The sequence below is a fragment of the Martes martes genome, assembly GCF_963455335.1.
Source record: "Martes martes genome assembly, chromosome: X".
NCBI lineage: Eukaryota > Metazoa > Chordata > Mammalia > Carnivora > Mustelidae > Martes > Martes martes.
In genome coordinates, this window is record NC_137897.1 from 13,957,089 (window position 1) to 13,976,156 (window position 19,068).

A 19,068-nucleotide genomic window follows, 5' to 3' on the forward strand; every position below is an offset into this window, starting at 1 on the left:
GTTATTTATCCTTAGGTCCTGTTTAAAAGCAAACTGGAAGGGCACCTGGGTGATGGCGGGTGGTTAAGCATCCTGGTTTCCGGTCAAGTCATGATCTCAGAGTCAGGAGATCGAGCCCTGTGTCGGACTCTGTGCTCAGCAGGGAGTCTGCTGAGAGTTTCTCTCTCCTCCCCCCTCAGCCACTCCCCACTGCACGCTCTCTCTCTAATAGATAAATAACCCTGAGATAAATAAATCAAAATAAGCTGCAGAATGCCATAAATAAATCAAAATAAACTGCCGCTTTCATGGAGAATGAAAAGAAATGAAACCGCCCGCCTCCAAAATAAAACCTAAACCCAAAAGCAGTTAGCATTAACCTTACCTGAAACAGGGCAGGTGTTTCAAAGAAGTTAAACTGAACCCTGGAAGCGAGCTCCACATCATTAGCTGGTAAATTACTCATCAGTGATGATGGCAGCCTAATAACACCAATACTGTTCTCAGGAGGCCGGGTTTCCAGAGAAACCTGAAAATCAAATAAGAGATAATAAAAATGCCGGGGGCTAGTATAATGAATAGATGGAAAATGTAAGGACTAATTGAGGAGGAGGATCCTGTAAAGGCATTTATTTGTGGCAACCTCTGTCAAATCGGTTGTTGTCTCTCTGATTGCTATTAAACTGGAGAGGATGACAAGTCCTCAGAGCAGGAAAGGGAACATTTTAAAGATATACAGAAACCATCGGAAAGTGTAGGATGCTCTGTGTCAATTATAGCTCAACAAAACTGGGGCTGGGACGGGGGGGGCGGCGGTGGGCAGTGCTGAAAACTGTAACTGCACACACACCAACTGGCCGCCTGTTAGGGCAAAGTCTTCGTAGAACCGCATGCACTAAACTTGAAAAGGGAAAACTATACAAATTAAGTTAAAAGGCAAAAGGAGCAAGACTTGGTCTGACTTGGGCATTTCCAGCCCCTAATCCCTCTAATAGGTGGATATAAAACGCTAGAAGCAGGATTGATACTCAGCTCCGCTACTGACACCAGTGCCGTCCAAATGCTTGTTAAAATATTGAAATGGTCTGATAAGTAGCTGATGTCCCTGCTCTCTTGCAACTGCCCAGAACGCTCTACTGGAAACTTCTCCCCACCTGAGCCTTCCTGCAAAACTTCCATAATCTAGGTGCTAGAAGGTTAACACTGGGCCCAAGGACCTCTCAGATCCTGCTTCAGCCAAGACCAATGTTCTGTTTCTGATTCTGCGGTGCCGCACCATTCTAGATGTTAAATATTTTGAGTATCACCCCTGACTATAAGCAGTAATTGCCTCCAGCACGAAGTACATGGAGGCTACAATCATAGACAAGAAAAGGGTTTTTTCACAAAGGATTGGGATGTACCTGTAGATTTGCAGGGTCTTGGGCAGCGAAGGTAGTTGTGTCGAAATTACTAGCATTCACTCTGACCACAGCCAGAGCCAAGGAAGGGGAGGTAAGAGTTATGGTCTTGGTGGAAAAATTCAGCTGTAAGCCAATGTCATCCACTATTTTTAGCAATCTGTAAAGACAAGTGGTTCAAATTCAACACTCCCACTTTGTCTTCCCCACTCGAAGCAGAATATGCAGTAGCAATGTAACAAAACATTATGAACCTTTTCTGTGGGAGAAAAATACTTGGTTGTAATTAATCCTGATAAGAAGTATCATTGTCATTAGAGGGTCCCCTCTCCTGAGCACATCAGTTTGCTAATACCTACCTCTGGGCCAGAGGAGCCAGCAAGGCAGGTGGGGAATGAAGGAGTTTGCTGACATGGTTTATCATTTCTCCCGCGAGGTTAGGCTCCAAGCTACCCAAGGACAGAGCCTTTTCCATCTGGGACACTTGACTCTCAAGATCAGAATCACTGATGCTGCTGGTATAAACCGTTTCTGCGACAGAGAAGCCAAATCATTTTATGAACACGTACTGGAAAAATCACTAATAAAGAAACACGACAGACTCCACGACTCCTAGGTATTTGCCCCAGGGAAAGAAAAACATATCTCAAGAAGACTTGTTTGTGAATGTTTATAGAGGCTTTTCATTATACCCCCAAGCTGGAAACAACCCAAGTGTCCATCAACTGAAGAATGGATAGGGGTGCCTGGGTAGCTCAGTGGGTTAAAGCCTCTGCCCTCGGCTCAGGTCATGATCCCAGGGTCCTGGGATCGAGCCCCGCATCGGGCTCTCTGCTCAGCAGGGAGCTTGCTTCCTCCTCTCTCTCTGCCTGCCTCTCCGCCTCTTGTGATCTCTATCAAATAAATAAATAAAATCTTTAAAAAAAAAAAAAAAGAATGGATAAACAAACTGCGATTCCTCTGTACAATGGACTGTTACTCAGTAATTAAAAGGTGGGAGACACTGATAATTGAAACAATGTGGACAGATCTCCAATTCTCCAATATATTATGTCAACTGAAAGCAGCCAGACCCAAAGGCTGCATATTATATGATTCTCTTCATAACACATTTTAGAAAAATCAAAAGTATAGGAAAACAAAATAGATCAGTCAGTGGTGGCCAGGGGCTGGGGGTAGTGGATAGGAGTTGACTACAAAGGAACATGAAGGAACTTTGGGGGTGGTGAAAATGTTATGTATCATGATGGTGGCTGAGCGGGTCTGGGTGTTTAATCCAACCTTGTGGAACTATAAAAATTTCATCTATCCACAGATCTGGATGAGTTTTATTGTATGTAAACTATACTTCAAGAAACCCAACGGAGGCACCTAGGTAGCTCAGTCTAGAAGAGCATGAGAGGGGCACTTGGATAGCTCAGTGGGTTAAGCCTCTGCCTTCATCTCAGGTCATGATCTCAGGGTCCTGGGATCGAGCCCCGCATCGGGCTCTCCGCTCAGCGGGGAGCCTGCTTCCCCCTTTCTCTCTGGCTGCCTCTCTGCCTACTTGTGATCTCTGTCTCTCTCTCTCTGTCAAATAAATAAATAAAATATTTAAAAACTTAAATTAAAAATTAAAAAAAAAAATAAAAGAGCATGCGAGTCTTGATCTCAGGGTCACGAGTTCAAACCCCACATTGGATGTAGAGATTATGTAAAAATAAAATCTTAAATAATACAGGGGCGCCTGGGTGGCTCAGTGGGTTAAAGCCTCCGCCTTCGGCTTAGGTCAGGATCCCGGGGTCCTGGGATCGAGCCCCGCATCAGGCTCCCTGCTCAGTGGGAAGCCTGCTTCTCTCTCTCTCTCTCTCCCACTCCCCCTGCTTGTGTTCCCTCCCTCGCTGTCTGTCAGATAAGTAAATAAAATCTTTAAAAATAAATAAATAAAGTTCAAAATTTTCCTCTTCAGAATGTTGGAAACAGTGACCTCATAACTTTTGTGGAAGAAACAAACCTGTAAACTAACTCACCTCGATAAAATGGGGTATGTTTGCCCCAGAGCTATTTCTCCACTCTCTTGCTCAAAACAATGAAACTCAGCCATATCTATGTTCTGTGAATGTCTGGAGGAAAGCTCTCAAAATCAAGCAGACATCATAAAAAGAAAGGGTCAACCCGGTCTTATTACAGGTATCTTGATTCGGCAGGCTAGCTCCTGCCTTTCCGGAAGCCAGATTGTAACAAACAGCAGCAGCCTGGCTCCGCCATACTTACCTGTCTTGTCAGGAGGTGGGGTGGCCGTGATGACATCCACAGGGGCAGACGCGGTGGGAGAGGAAAGTGAGGATTTCACAGGTGGCAGTGTGTGGGAAAGATCAGTTTGGGGCGTAGGGGAAGAGATAGTTCCAGAACTGGGGGGCGTATCAATGGCAGAGCTCGAAGCTAGGGGAGCTGAAGGCTGGGGAGAAGGAAGGTGAATCACTCGTGTTGGAGAAGGAGGGCTCTGGGTTACAGGTGGGTGATTTAGAGGTTCAGGAAAAGAGAAGGCACTGGAGACCTGGGACAGAATGGTGGCCTGAGGAACAACAGGGATGGAATTGCTAGAAGAAAACGGTGAGCCATCTGGATGACCAGCAAGACATACAACGGGATCCTGCAGGTCACTAAAGGAAAGAATCAGAGAGAGGCACATGAGAGACAGAAGAGTGAGAGGCTGATCTCCTCTAGCAACCATCTGACACCACCAAGGTGACTTGGCTTTGCCAGGGACCTGCCACTCCCAGCCTCTGCCCTGCATACTTTCTGTGCCCTTGCCACTGGCCCCCTGCCCCTGCCCGCTTCCTCCACTTCCTCCCTGAGAGAGGAATTAGCCCGGAGGGATGCTGTTTTAGGAATTTCCAGTTCTGGATGACTCATTCACCACTGCTCTCAGGCTCTTATCCTTTATTACTTAACACTCAGTTGAAGAGATCTTGTAACAACACTTCTATGTGCTTCTGGGGCAGGGGAGCTCTCACATGCTATTACCAACCTAGCTGATGTTCATGTATTAGGAACCTGTCTTAGGGTTTGTTTTTTTTTTCTAGATTTTACAAAATGTATTCTCAAAAAAATAGAATCACACACCCAAACTGTTCTAAATATACTGGAAAGTTTTCTAAAAACTAGGAGCCTCGGTGGCTCAGTCAGTTAGGGGTCTGTCTTCTGCTCCGCTCACGATCCCAGGGTCCTGGGATCGAGCCCTGCATCAGGCTCCCTGCTCAGCAGGGAGCCTGCTTCTCCCTCTCCCCCTCGCTGTTCCCCCTGCTTGCGCTTTCTGTCAAATAAATAAATAAATAAGTTTTCTAAAAACTTAAATACCAAAATATCACTTTCCTTGACTATTTGAATCAACATTAATAAAACTGACTCATCATTTTTAGAACAATTGAGTTTACTTTGAAGTGAAAGCGTCTCCATTTCAAAACCGTATCTGTCCATAATAAATTCACAAACTCTTTTGTCAACTCAGTATTAACACAGGGTACAAAAGGGTATGGCATAAATTAAAAAGCCAGCTCCAAATTTACCAATAACCATAAAATGTTTTTCAGATTTTTCCCGTAGTTTTTGCAAAGTACATAATTTTGTCGATTACACTTACAATCTTCTGTGTATTGACCCATATTAGAAAAATGTGCAAAAATAATTATTATTGATTTGGATAATGGACTTTTTTATTTCAGCAAATTCTCACACTGGTCCTAGTGAGTCACAAGTAAGCCTTTCTTTGCCATGAAACCTCTAATTTAGCTCACTCACATGCAGTGTGATATTGGCTGGGATAGGTAAATCATGCTGCCTTTTTTTTTTCCTTTGACCTACTGATTTTCGTTTCAAGAAAATCTTGAACTGAAGTTAATAATACATAAACTTTTATGAAGCCGATGAACAGAGGAATCTGTCTGAATTGATCTTATACCACTATAGCACAGCATGAGGCTAACTGGCACATAGTGAGTGGCCAGGAAAGGTTCGATGAATAAAAAATGGATTAAGGGGGCGCCGGGGTGGCTCAGTCGTTAAGTGTCTGCCTTTGGCTCAGGTCATGATCCCAGGGTCCCTGGAACGAGCCTACATCTGGCTCCCTGCTCCGTGGGAAGCCTGCTTCTCCCTCTTCCACTCCCCCTGCTTGTGTTTCCTCTCCACTGTCTCTCTCTCTCTGTCAAATAAATAAATAAAAAATCTTGAAAAACAAAAAAACCAAGAATTAAGCAGGGGCCGTAGGGGTCCGCAGCTTATAAATCAGCTATGCCTCAGTATCGCTTTAGCTCAGTGGTTCTCAACTTAGGCCATGCATGAGAAAACCCAGGCGACTTTTAAAAAATAGACAGAGATTTCCGTGGCCGACTCCTCAGCGGTTGCTTCAGCTGGTCTTGGTGCAGGGCTGAGGCCCTCAGGCCCATTTATTTTCATGGTATGCAAGGTTGAGAAGAACTCATATACTCCCCAGATCCACCAGTCCTGGGGGGTGGGGGGAGGTAAGAGCAACCAGAGGGGGGCCACAAACTATTACCTAGGGAAGCCTCTGACGGGTCCAGTTTTAGGTGGTGACTTAAGAGCACCCACTAGAACGTGTCCTCAGAGCTTCTCTGGGGTGAGAGGAGGCAGGGATACGGTGTTGAGGAACCCGAGGCGGGTCGTACCCGTAACAAGAAATGCTGGCTCGGTCTAGTCTGGCCCAACACCCTCAGGAGGCTTCTCAACACAGCCTGAGGTTAAGGGGGACAGTGTGGACGAAAGGGCGCCAGACAGACACAGAACTGATGAGTCGAGAAGCCTTGGCTGAGGCTCCGGCTCTCATTAGTCCTCTAGGCGACCCACCCCAGTTCCCTGAGACTCCGTTCTCTGAACCGTGTACTGCAGCAACTCACTGGGCCAAGTCACGGCAAAGGTGCTTTGCAAAGTATAAATGACATTTTCTTCTTATGTCTGGGGGTCTGCAGCAACCCAATCCCCCAGCATGAGCGTTCCCATTCACCGGGCTCTGCCAGGAAGAGGCTACCCTCTCTCTCTGATGCTCTTGGCACTTGGGCTACTCGGAGCCCTGGCTCCGTGGAGAGAGGCACACCGGGAGGGGCAGAACGGCAGCGGGCAATGCCCACTACACATTAGGAACCTCAGAGCGCCGCAGCCCCGGGGCGGGGCTCCCATCCCCAGCCCACTGGGATGGACTCTCGGGGGGGGGGGGGGGGCTGCAGGTATCCGTGTTTGCCGCAACACGCTTCTCCTCCAACGTGCAGCCTCCATTCGATAGACTGTGCTCGTCCTGAAGAATTCTTACACGTCTACACCCATATCGTCACCACCCAGATCAAAAGAGAGCACTTCCAGCACCCAGGAAGGCCACCCTGACACATCAGCAGGTTTTAAAAGGGCCCAAAGTGGCTCAGTCAGTTAAATGTCTGCTTTACACTCAGGTCGTGATCTCGGGGTCCTTGGCTTGAGCCCCACGACAGGTTCCCTACTCAGAGGGGGGTCTGCTTCTCCCTCTCCCTCTGCCCCACCCCCTGCTTGTGCGCTTGCTCTCAAATAAATAAAATCTTTTTAAAAAATAAAAAATGGGGAGCCTGGGTGGCTCAATTGGCTAAGCGTCTGCCTTCAGCTCAGGGCATGATCTCTGGGTTGTGAGATCAAGGCCTGCATCAGACTCTGTGTTCAGCAGGGAGTCTGCTTCTCCCTCTCTGCTCCCCTCCCCCCACCCCTCGTGCTCTCAGTCGCTCTCAAAAAAAAAAAAAAAAAAATCAACCCACCGAGGAATCCTGAAAAAAATCTACAAACCTGGGCTATACCCCAGACCAATAACATCACCATTTCTGAGAGTGGAAGGCAGGCAGGGGCGTTTTTAAAACTCCTCGAATGATTCCAATGTGCATCCAGGGCTGAGAAGCACTGCTCTGTGGGCTAGACCCCGCTAAGCAAAGTTAGGTCCCCGACGCAGCAGCACTGGCTTCACCTGGGGACTTGTTAGAAATGCAGCATCTCAGGTCTTTCCCAGACCTCCTGGGTCAGAATTTTAACAAGATCCTCTGTGAGTGACATGCACAGTAACTCTGAGAAGCACTGACAGGGCTTCACTTCCTCCTTTTCCAGAGGAGGAACCGGAGGCTTATTTCTACGGATAAAGAAGCAACAGCTGGATACACAGCGAGCTGAGGACAGAGCCCTAGCCGGACAATGAGCTCATGCTCTGCCCCCTTCTCTGCGTCCTGCGGCTTCTTCCTCACAGCAGTTTGTATATGTGCTGCCGAAGCGAGCACTCCTCACAGCAGTTTGAATGGACAACCCCCAGCGCTCTGTGGGGCTGCCTCAAAAGAGCTATGATTTCTGCATCTGATCTGGTACTTCTAGAAATTCCACCTCTCAGATGGGCCTCAACCCTCCAGCTTCATGGTGCATTTTAAGCTAAAACTTACATATTCTTTAGTTTTTATTACAGAAAGTGCTATAAATCCTAAACTAGAGTCCTTTAGCTATTCCTTGAGTCCAATGTTTTACTATATCCCAGAAATACAGCCCACACAGGGCAGACAGGCTACAGTTAGCCTTTTGTTCCCATATGAAAAGCTTTACATGGAAAAATGTATGTACTTGGGGTGCCTGGGTGGCTCAGCGGGTTAAAGCCTCTGCCTTCGGCTCAGGTCACGGTCCGAGGGTCCTGGGATCGAGCCCTGCATCGGGCTCTCTGCTCAGCGGGGAGCCTGCTTCCTCCTCTCTCTCTGCCTGCCTGTCTGCCTACTTGTGATCTCTCTCTCTGTCAAATAAATAAATCAAATCTTTAAAAAAAAAATGTATGTCCTTTTGTTCAAATACAAATTTTACCCAATTGTAAGAAAGCACAGAAAACGCTACAAAGAAAAAAAAAAGGAATAGTAAGCAAAATATCACCCATGATGACAGTAGGCAGGCCAGTCACTGGGAACCCCTGTGACTATTTTCATTTATTCACTTCCGAGTTTTTTCTGTGTATATTTGTATACACCTGTGATCAGATCACCCATGACTTTGGGGTCATCTGCCTCCCAGCTTCCCTCCATCGCAGGGCTGAGTTTAAGGCAGTCATTGTCAACACTGGTTGCACATTAGAATCACCCAGGGGCCTTTTAAAACCCTTGATACCTGGACTGTGTTCCAGACCAATTACATCAGAATCGCTGAGGGTGGGAGACTGGAAATCAGGATTTTCAAAAAATTCTTCAATGGAATTAATTTGAGGCTTATAGAAACCCTGCAAAAATAACACAGAGTTCCTTATACCCCTCACTCAGCTTCCCTTGATGTTAAAATCTAATGTCTGGAATTGGAACCAAATAGCTATCAACGTTTAACATATTCCAAAGATGGCATCTCAAATCACTGAGAAAAAGACAGACTTTTTAATAAATGGTGCAGGACCCCTGGCTAGACATTTTGGAAAGGAAAGAAAGAAAGAAACCAAATAAATACTAGAAAAACTCAAGGGTGAATTCCCCTATAACCTGGGCATTGGAAAAGGCTTTCTAACAAAGACTTCAAATCCAGAGGCAGTAAAAGAAAAGACTGGCAAATTTAACTACAATTTTTTTTTAAGATTTTATTTATTTATTTGACAGACAGAGATCACAAGTAGGCAAAGAGGCAGGCAGAGAGAAGCTCCATGCTGAGCAGAGCCTGATGCGGGGCTCGATCCCAGGACTCCGGGACCATGACCTGAGCCGAAGGCAGAGGCTTTAACCCACCGAGCCACCCAGCCACCCCTAACTACAATTTTTTTTAAAAGATTTTATTTATTCATTTGAGCACAAGCAGGGACAGTGGCAGGCAGACAGAGGAAGAGGCAGAAGCAGGCTCCCCGCCAAGCTGAGAGCTTGGGGTGCAGGGCTGGATCCCAAGAGCCCAAGATCATGACCTGAATGGGAGGCAGATGCTTTACCAACTAAACCACCAGGCAGGAGCCCCTTAACTACATTTTTTAAAAAATTTAATTCGCGTGACAAAAACATGAAATCAAAAGATAACTGACAAACTGGGAGAAAATATTTGCAACATATACCACAAAGGGTTAATATCCCCACTATAAAAAGGACTCTTAAAAACTGATCAGGTGATCAGGGGCACCTGGGTGGTGCGGTGGGTTATAAACATTCATTCCCGCTTTTGGCTCAGGTCAGGATCTTAGGGTCGTGAGATGGGGTCCTATGTTGGGCTTTGTGCTCAGTGGGAATCTGCCAGATGTTCTCTCTCTCTCTGCTCCTCCACCTGCTCTCTCTCTATCAAATAAATAAAATCTTAAAAAAAAAATCAGGGGTGCCTGGGTGGCTCAGTGGGCTAAAACCTCTGCCTTTGGCTCAGGTCATGATCCCAAGGGTCCTGGGATCGAGCCCCACATCACGTTCCCCACGCCACGGGAAGACCGCTTCTCCCTCTCCCTCTGCCAGCTGCTCTGCCTACTTATGTGCACTCTTTCTCTATCAAATAAATAAATAAAATCTTAAAAAAAAAAAGATATCTAGTAGAGAAAGTCGGAAAGACATGAACTCACAATTAACAAGAAAGATACAAAAATGACCCCCAAATACATAAAAAATGTTCAAACAGTCCTCATAAGAGAAGTGCAAATTAAAAATTAAAACACCACTGAGATGCCCTTTCTCAACTACCACACTGGAAGAATTTAAAAATATGATGACATTCACTTGGTGAGGCTGGAAGGTTGGAGGGAGGTGGCCAGAATATCTGTAATACTCCCCAGGAGATTCTGATGGGCAACCAAGACTGCAAACCATTATTTCAAAGTAATGGTCCAAGTGGAAACTTGATACAACAAAAAACTGCATCTCCCAGGGCGCCTGGGTGGCTCAGTGGGTTAAGCCTCTGCCTTTGGCTCAGGTCATGATCTCAGGGTCCTGGGATCGAGCCCCGCATCAGGCTCTCTGCTCGGCAGGGAGCCTGCTTTCCTCTCTCTCTCTGCCTGCCCCTCTGCCTCCTTGCAATCTCCATCTCTCTGTCAAATAAATAAATAAATAAATTTTCAAAAAACTGCATTTCCCTAAAATTGAAAGCCCTTCTTCATGGTCAAAATTCCAAAATTCCTTAGCCAACACGGCGATTAAATATTATTATCGTTATTATTATTATCATTATCACTTTTAGGAAAAAGGTCAGCCTGTTTGCTACATACCACTGCAGTTTTCCTAACTCTTCCGGCGAGGAAGGGCATGGTATCCTGACAGAACAGCAGCACTGTTCTGGAGACAGCAGTAAAAGAAAGAAGAAAATACATGGTCAAGAACAAGGCAAGGCAGAAGCTCAGATCCATCAAGTATTATGGTTTCTGTAGTGGCTGCATTTTATAAAGCCTTTGTCTAAAACAGGTAATTAAAAAAAAAAACCCTGGATACTATTATATTGATAATCATACATATACATAACAGCTGCTCAAAAATAATTATTGAGTGAACAATTTGGGGGAGGTTCTATGCATGCAATAGCGATTACTCTTCAGCAGCTCCTAAGAATACCGAAGTAAACACATCCAGCAGCAATGCATCAAACACTCCAGATAGAAGTCCCTCTCTCTCAGTAGGGTTTTTTCCCTATCTTATTTTCAAATACAGTATACTGAAACTTTACTGAGAAGGTGGGGGGGAGAATCACCTTTTAGAGCTCACTAAAAACTGTCCAAGAGTCAAAACGGAAAGCTATCACATACCTAAATTTATTTATTATATTTTCAGTTTTAAGAAGAACACATTAAAGTCATGTGAAAAAGAACACAGCAATAAAGATAGAGACAACTTACCCATCGGATGAATCTTTGCTCTTTTCAAAGCAACCATTACAGCACATATGTTCATTGTTTTATTCATTTTTATTGTGAATGTACAGTTTAATGTGCTGTGAAGAGAAATGTAGATAATTGGAATGTTACTAAACTGGAAATCTACCTACAGATTTGTAAATGCTTTTTCAAACTTGGGAATGAGGAAAGGAGACACTGATGCTGTGAACTTGGAGTGACACCCCAATGAGCTTGTGAACACCCACGACTTTGAGCATGAGACATTTATAGAGGTTTACAGTCACAGAGGTTGCAAACCAGAGACCCTGTGACCACGCACAACTGCTGATTCATTTTGCCTGCAGGAACTAGGAACTGGCAGGGGTGCAACTTGTTTGCAAAGACAAGCATCTTAACATATAGAGTCTTACCCCTGGCTGGCTACTTGCCTATTATCTATCAGTGTTTGAATTTCCCTCATGACAGCCCTGTCACATACCAGCCTGGATGAACATCGAGGTCTCTTAAATCCAAAACCTCTCTGGCAATTCAGTCTAGATCATCTGATAACTAGCAATTTAAGACATTATCGCTTATTTTTTTTCTTTAGTCTTGATTTACGCAAAAAAAAAAAAAAAAGTTAATGTTGCAAATAACCAAAAGTGGTAAAGTGGTAAGTGACATGAACTCTCTCTCTCTCTCTCTCTCTCTCTCTATATATATATATATATATATAAAACTGTAGATTGAATCTAGGAATTGCCATTATCTGTACCAATGAACAGCTCGATGAGCAGAAACTGTCACTTTCTGGGACCTGTGCTATCATAGAACGCTCGGAATTCAGGTGACGACATTACTGACCCATGTGAGCCATTAGCTTATGCAGCCAGGACAGCCGATGGACACAATGTAAATGATCATCTGTGCAACCTCAAATAATTGTCCAGCAATCTCTGATTCACCCCTGCACCTCTTTTTAATTTCTTCTCTTCCCCTGCATTCCCGTCTTTTCCTCCCTTCTCTCCTTCTCCCAAGCACCATATTACGTTCCTCCTTCTCTGTCTCGCCTTCACCAGACTGGACCACTGGGAGTCATTTCTTGGTTATACTGGTGGTCCTTGGGGCTAAGGATACTGACAGTCCTTAGCATCACAGCACCAGAGGCAAATGGCCCAATCCCACCCACCCCTCTGCAATCCACAAAGAAATGGGAAGATGCATGTGACAGAGCGATGAGTGTTTCAGAGACCAAAAACATATATCCAAAATGTATGAATGTGTATGTATTTATTTTTTTAATATTATTTATTTTAGGGGAACACATTTAAAACCCCTGAATACCTTATTTCTCATGAGTAGCGAAATAATATGGATAAAAGTATTAAAAATGACTGACCTTTGGGCCTCTGCTGTGGCACACACAGTAAAATAAGTCTGGGGGAAAAAAAATATATATATATAGGTTCCTTTGACAGTTGCAAATGTCAGACAAAACAACCCAGCACTTATCACAGCCTCACAGAATCTTAGAATCACAATAACCCCTAGGGATCATCCAATTCACATTGCTATCGGATGAGCTACTAGGGCAAACAAGGTTTGCATGCATCCTGCTACAGTCAAGAACTCACTACCACACAAGGGAGCTCATTCTGGGGCCCTCGTTTTAGGAAACTTTCCCTGTAACATCCACCCATGGTTATTTCCAGCTCTGATTCTGGATCCATCCAGTTCGGATTTCTGGGGCAATGGAATTAGTCTAGTCAATCTTTCTCTATGACAGATTTGGGGAAGCTTGAATACATTTCTCCTCAGGAACGCAGAACCCCATGCTTTCCCCCAAACAGAAACAGTAATGATAAACAAGGCATAGGATGTACTCTGATTACCTCACTTAAGGTTTGCAGGATTTTGTTTAGCTCTGATCGTCTGTTAATAAAACGAGAGAAATTGACATGAAGCAGATCACTGGTGACGTTAAATTCAAAACAAGTTAGATTTTTAGCAATTAAATTAAGCCTATGGTATTTACTGTTTCCAGTGTTCACTTTAAAGAAACACTGGGTATACTAAGAGATTCCTATGAGAGAAAAATAAATTATTTATATGACAAGGGAAACTAACCAGACAGAAGCTGAATCAGTTCTAGCCAACAGCAAGATATAAATTATGGTTGAACGATCTTGTTATTCATTAGGCTCCTGCAACCCCAGGCAGCTTCTGGCAGAGGGCCCAAGGGAGAGCCAGCCCAAGGCGAAATTTCTGAGAGGGGCTCACCACTCACTGTGGGGCCCTGCACCCCTGATTTCTTCCTCAGTCTCTCTCCACCTGACCCCACCAGCCTTTAGCACTCTCCAGCCCCCATTCCCCTCCTCATCACTCCTCTTCCAGAATCTCCCTCATTCCTTTCCTCCAATCCCTCTCAAACAACACCTTTATTTCTTCAATGTGGAAGAGTTTCACGAGAGGTTAGGATAAAAGAGACCTAGTTAAAGAATTCATTCTAGGAGTGCCTGGGTGGCTCGGTAAGTTAAGCGTCTACCTTCAACCAGGGTCATGATTTTGGGGTCCTGGGACGGGCTGTGTCAGGCTTCCTGCTCAGGGGTGAGCCTGCTTCTCCCTCCCTCTGCCCTTCTCTCTCAAATAAATGAAGAGGAAGAAGAGGAGGAGGAGGAGGAGGAGAGGGGAAAGGAGGAGGGGGAGGAGAATTCACTCTAAGGCAACCATTCTCAACTGGGGGTGGGGGTGGGGGTGGAATCAGACTCTGCCCCGCAGAGGACATTAGGCAATATCTGGAGATGTTTTTGATTGTCACAGTTGGGGGCTGGGTGTTACTGGCACCTAGTGGGTAGAGGTCAGGGATCTGTTACAGATCCTACAGGGCAAATACAGCCCCACATACTAGAAGACTATCAGGTCCAAAATGGCAATAGTGCCAAGGCTAAGAAACCCAGTTCCAAGGAATGGGCAATAGTTCTAGGTGGTTCCAGGGAAGGTTGCCACGACTGTGGCAACAGTAAGTAGTCAGCTAGCTTTTCTATCTGGCAGGAGCCGCTCCTCCTTAACTGTGCTCAGAGGCTACCTTTCCGGGCCTCTCCCTTGTCCCTGGGTTCAAGTCCATCCACTCTGCCTGCTCTATATTTAGATACGTAGAACATCCTTTGGTGCCCTAGACATCACATTCATTTTAGGGATTGTACTGTATCATTATTTGTTTGCATCCTAGGTCTATCCTACCAGACTCTAGACTCCTGGTTCTAAAAACTGGCCTCGGGCTGGAACCACCAGGGAGCATTCAAAAGTACCAACTTCTGTGTCCCAGCCCCCCAGTACTGATCTAATTGTTATAGTGTGCCTGGACATCAGGATTTTTAAAAGCTCCCCCAGGCGATTTTAATATGCAGCCAGGGTAGAGAACCGTTGTTCTAGAACAGTTTTCCATCCTGAGAGTTGGGTTTATCCCAAAGGCCAAACACATAGTAGGTGCCCAACAAATGCTTTGTGGCTTTAAATGAATTCCTCTGTATTTCAAGTCTAATAATTCAGATGAATTGTAAATATGCAAATTTGTGTTCTATTTATAAATTTTTGAGTTTAAAAAAATGTATCCTGGGGCACCTGGGTGGCTCAGTCAATTAAGTGTCTCCCTTCAGCTCAGGTCACGATCCTGGAGTCCAGCACCAGGCTTTCTGCTCAGTGGGGAGTCTGCTTCTCCCTCTGATCCTCCTCCTTCTCATGCTTGTTCTCTCTCTCTCTCTCTCTCTCTCACTCTTTCTCTCTCTCAAATAAATAAAATCTTTTTTTAAAGTTTAAAAAATTAAAGAATGTATCTTATCCACATTGTTTCCCATCTAAAGTTTAAGATACTTCTAGGACATTGATATTTTCTGCTTTTTATTTCATACATATACTTCGAATAGCTAGGAAAGCTACATTTTTATTAGGAGTTCAAAAAATAGGAATAAAGGACAGAAACACCACTCCTGTCCATCCCAGTTCTCACTAGTTTAACCGCTGCTCCACATTCAGGGGAGCCCTATAGATGTCTGATAGCCCCCAGATGGAGTGCGAAAGCTCCCCTCTATCCCCACACCGCTAACCCAGGGGAAGCAGCCAGGTCAAGACGCTAATTGAAAGGACGACCCTTAAAAGAGCGTTCTGTTTTATTTGGCTTTGTTTCGTGTTGTTTTGTTTTTGACCTAGTTCAATGTCATCACAGATACTCCCCGGACCTTTCGGATTTAGTTCAAAATTTGATGCAAACTTCAGTTGAGGGGTAGTAGCGAGGCTGAGAGCAGGTGGATTTTATCTCCGATGCTGCTTCTGAGCACGGGGCTGAAGACATGATGCTTCTGCTCCCAGGGATGCTCAGGTAAGACTGACTCTGGGCCCAGACTGACACTTTGACCTCGTGTCTGACTGGGAGCACCTGTATTTGTACTGTATTTCTCACTGTCCATGCTTGAACCTGGAAGCTGGTACCTACTTCTCGAAGACCTCTCTCTGACTTTTGAATGACTGAGGCTTCATGAAAGCACGAACAAAGGGAACACACAGCATCCCACCTTGAACTCCTCTTCCAACCTTTCTACCAAATCATATCAAAGCTCAAATACCAATTCAAACTGACCTCGTAACGTATCTACGGAGCATCAAGGAGAAGAGCCTCACGGGGCTATTTGATGATGGGTGACTACCGTCTATTTGCTAAGAAGTCAAGAACCAATTCTTTATAAGCTTTGGGTCTATTTCCCCTTCTCAGTTTCCAAAAGTAAAGACCACTCAACAAGCATCTTTCCGTGGCTGATGTCTTAACTTTTAAATCAAGCAGCAGATTACTCACCTCGATTCCCTTAGAGACAGGATGCCCAATAAGGTGCCATTAGCCGCATATTGATTCTGTTAGGGGTACAAAATCATTAAGAATATAACAAATACTGTTGTGGGTGTTTTTTTTTTTTTTTACACTCTCTAACAAGAAGTTGTTCTTCAGTTTCGTTGGCCATCCAAAGAAATACACCCCAAAACATGCTAACCGAAGACCAAATCCTATCGACTGAGCTGGTTTCTGTTTTTATATTTCTTTTAAAAAAATATTCTGAATCAGCAAGTCTAATGTGCTCACTGATTTCATTGTTCCAAGGGCTCCCCCAAAAGAATACATTAAAGCTCTCCACATTAAAAGGTCCCAGACGTAAGTAAGGATCCCAGTGTAAAGAGGGAACTTGGTAGCAGACTCCACTGCATTTCTAGCACCTTCTTCCTCACCTGGTGCATAGTGGGTGCTCAGGAAATAGTCACTAAAAGAACAAACCACATTTGGCTGGGATCCTCTGACCCAATCTAGGTCATGGGAAGACTGATACTACTGCCTCTAAATCCCCCGTGGGCTAGAACAGGATCAGATTCATAAGACTCCTCTTAGATTCAATATATTTCTTATTGCCAGAAGTTTCTAATATAATTTACAAATTTTTTTAAAGGCAATAAGATTCCATCATATAAACATTCAGCAGCAAGCTTAGTGAAAACTGAAATATGCTTATTAACAAAGTACTGTGATTATTATGAAGTCAAACCCTCTTGACAAAGCTAGTGATTCAACAACACATGTTTTTATTTAAATTTGGTCCTAAAAGTAAATATGCCAAATACCACGAATAATCTGAACCTTAAACAAATCTTTAAATGCACAAGAACTTGTTTTTTAAAATTACAATTAAAAAAAAAATCTTTTAAAACCTACCTGGGTACCATTGCTTTCTTCATATGGAAACATTATTTCACCTCTAAAGAATGCTAAAAATAAATTTGCAAACAAAATTTAAGACTTGCATCCTTAGAGCTTAAGGATTAATATAACACAGGAAAAGATTATCAGATTAATAATGAATAATCAAACTAATAAAATAAATGGTTTCATCAAATTCTCCGCAGTTACTCACATTTACTGTCTTTTCTGTCAGAACTGTACTCAATGACCATCAGTACAATTTTCAGAAAATGTGAACAATAAATTCTATGTGGGAATGTGGAAAGAGAAAAACCTTGTCTCCTGGTCAAGAAATTTTAATCCTACATGCTGCTCAGCAGAGCCTCGTTTCCCATAAAGATGCTAACTTGGGGAACTAGCTCTAACATACAAAATATTTTGGGGGGTACCGGGGTGACTCAGTCAGTTAAGGATCTGCTTTTAGCTCAGGTTCATGATCCCAGGGTCCTGGGATCGAGCCCTGTACCCGGGCTCCCTGCTCGGCAGGGAACCTGCTTCTCCCTCTCCCTCTCCCCCTGCTTGTGCTCGTGCTGTTTGTCTTCTCTCAAATGAATAAAATAAAATCTTTAAAAAATAATCTTTTGGGGTTTTCTGGTTGTAGTTACATACAAAAAGGAGGGAGAGAAAAAGTGTTTCTCAGAAATTAAGCAGCCATATAACAGTCTAGTTATTCCTTGTCATTTGACTTTGGTTTTTTTTTTTTTAAGATTTATTTATTTATTTGACAGAGAGAGACACAGCGAGAGAGGGAACACAAGCAGGAGTGTGTGAGGGAGAAGCAGGCTTCCTGCTGAGCAGGGAGCCCGATGCGGGGCTCGATCCCAGCACCCAGGGGTCATGACCTGAGCCAAAGGCAGACGCTTAAACGGATAAGCCACCCTAGGCGCCCCTTTATCTTCTTTTTAAAAATAGAGCTACCGGGACGCCTGGGTGGCTCAGTTGGTTGAGCAGCTGCTTTCGGCTCGGGTCATGATCCCGGCGTCCTGGGATCGAGTCCCACATCGGGCTCCTTGCTCCGCGGGGAGCCTGCTTCTCCCTCTGCCTCTGCCTACCACTCTGTCTGCCTGTGCTCGCTCGCTCTCTCTCTAACAAATAAATAAATTTAAAAAAAAAAAAAAATAGAGCTACCAAGTGCAATCTCTCCCCAAGAACAAACTTAAGATTTTGCTTTTGAAACCTGAATAGTATGCAGGGAAAATCCTTTCTTCAGTTGAACAACTCATTGTGTCTTTCGTCCCAGAAATGTCAGAAAACTCTGTTCTTAAAATGCGCACTTTGGGAAAATACAGAACTCAATTTCAGTCAACCTGTTTCCTACAGAGTATACTTGGAGGGGCTCCGAGTCGATCAAAAAAAAAGAAAGAAAGAAAGAAAGAAAGAAAATAGAGACTGCTTAACAGAAGTACACTGTGTGCACTTCATAATCTACAGACACAGAAAACCGGCCTCTTGAGCAGAAGGCAAAGAGGTCATACGAACTAGGGCAGGTGTCAGCCATTTTTCTGGTATCCGATCAGATATTTAAGGTTTTGTGGGCCATACATTCTGTCAGAACTACTCAACTTTGCAGTTGTAGCATGAGAGACGCCAAACAATATGTACACGAATGACATGGCTATGTCCCAATAAAACTTTATTTACAAAAACAGGTGGCAGGCATTATTTAGACTATGGGCAGTCGTTTGTCAACTCCTGAGCTGGAGGCTTAAATGCCTTCTCAGCCATCTCTTATAGCAACCCAAAGTACCACTGATGCCCACGGCCAAGAACCCAATGGTCCACTTCCACTTAAACCAGCCGACAAAGCCACTGGCCAGTAACTAACAGGATTTATCTCTTTTAGCAACTTCCCTACTGAGAATCTCAACTTTGGCGTATTGATACCGAAATCTCAATTAATGCAGCATACAATTATTAAAAGTAAAGATACTTGATATATGCATAGAATTACTTCTAAATTTGGGGGGGGAAAAACCCTTAGCTACTAAAATGTATTTAGTGAGTGCATGCTGACACCCACGGTTTCTCTCCCTCACCCCCCTTAGTTCTCCAAGTTCATCCTTCAGTCCTTGTGGAATGCACGCTGAATTTCATAAATGTGCTGGGAGCCCAGAGGTAGCAGAGCAACTGGGAAG

General features: G+C 44.3%; 1 protein-coding gene across 1 annotated transcript in view; it reads right to left on the bottom strand.

The window, feature by feature from the left end:
- Positions 1-19,068, bottom strand: part of ADGRG2 (adhesion G protein-coupled receptor G2) — a gene marked incomplete at both ends in the record, with an annotated part of 89,068 nt that overhangs the window by 18,129 nt on the left and 51,871 nt on the right. Inside the window, 10 exons of the mRNA XM_080794914.1 lie at positions 365-508; positions 1,383-1,539; positions 1,739-1,910; positions 3,633-4,021; positions 10,558-10,624; positions 11,179-11,273; positions 12,557-12,594; positions 13,050-13,089; positions 16,004-16,059; positions 16,907-16,959. Coding sequence (XP_080651040.1) covers positions 365-508; positions 1,383-1,539; positions 1,739-1,910; positions 3,633-4,021; positions 10,558-10,624; positions 11,179-11,273; positions 12,557-12,594; positions 13,050-13,089; positions 16,004-16,059; positions 16,907-16,959 — 1,211 coding nt within the window. The remainder of the gene's footprint in view (positions 1-364; positions 509-1,382; positions 1,540-1,738; positions 1,911-3,632; positions 4,022-10,557; positions 10,625-11,178; positions 11,274-12,556; positions 12,595-13,049; positions 13,090-16,003; positions 16,060-16,906; positions 16,960-19,068) is intronic.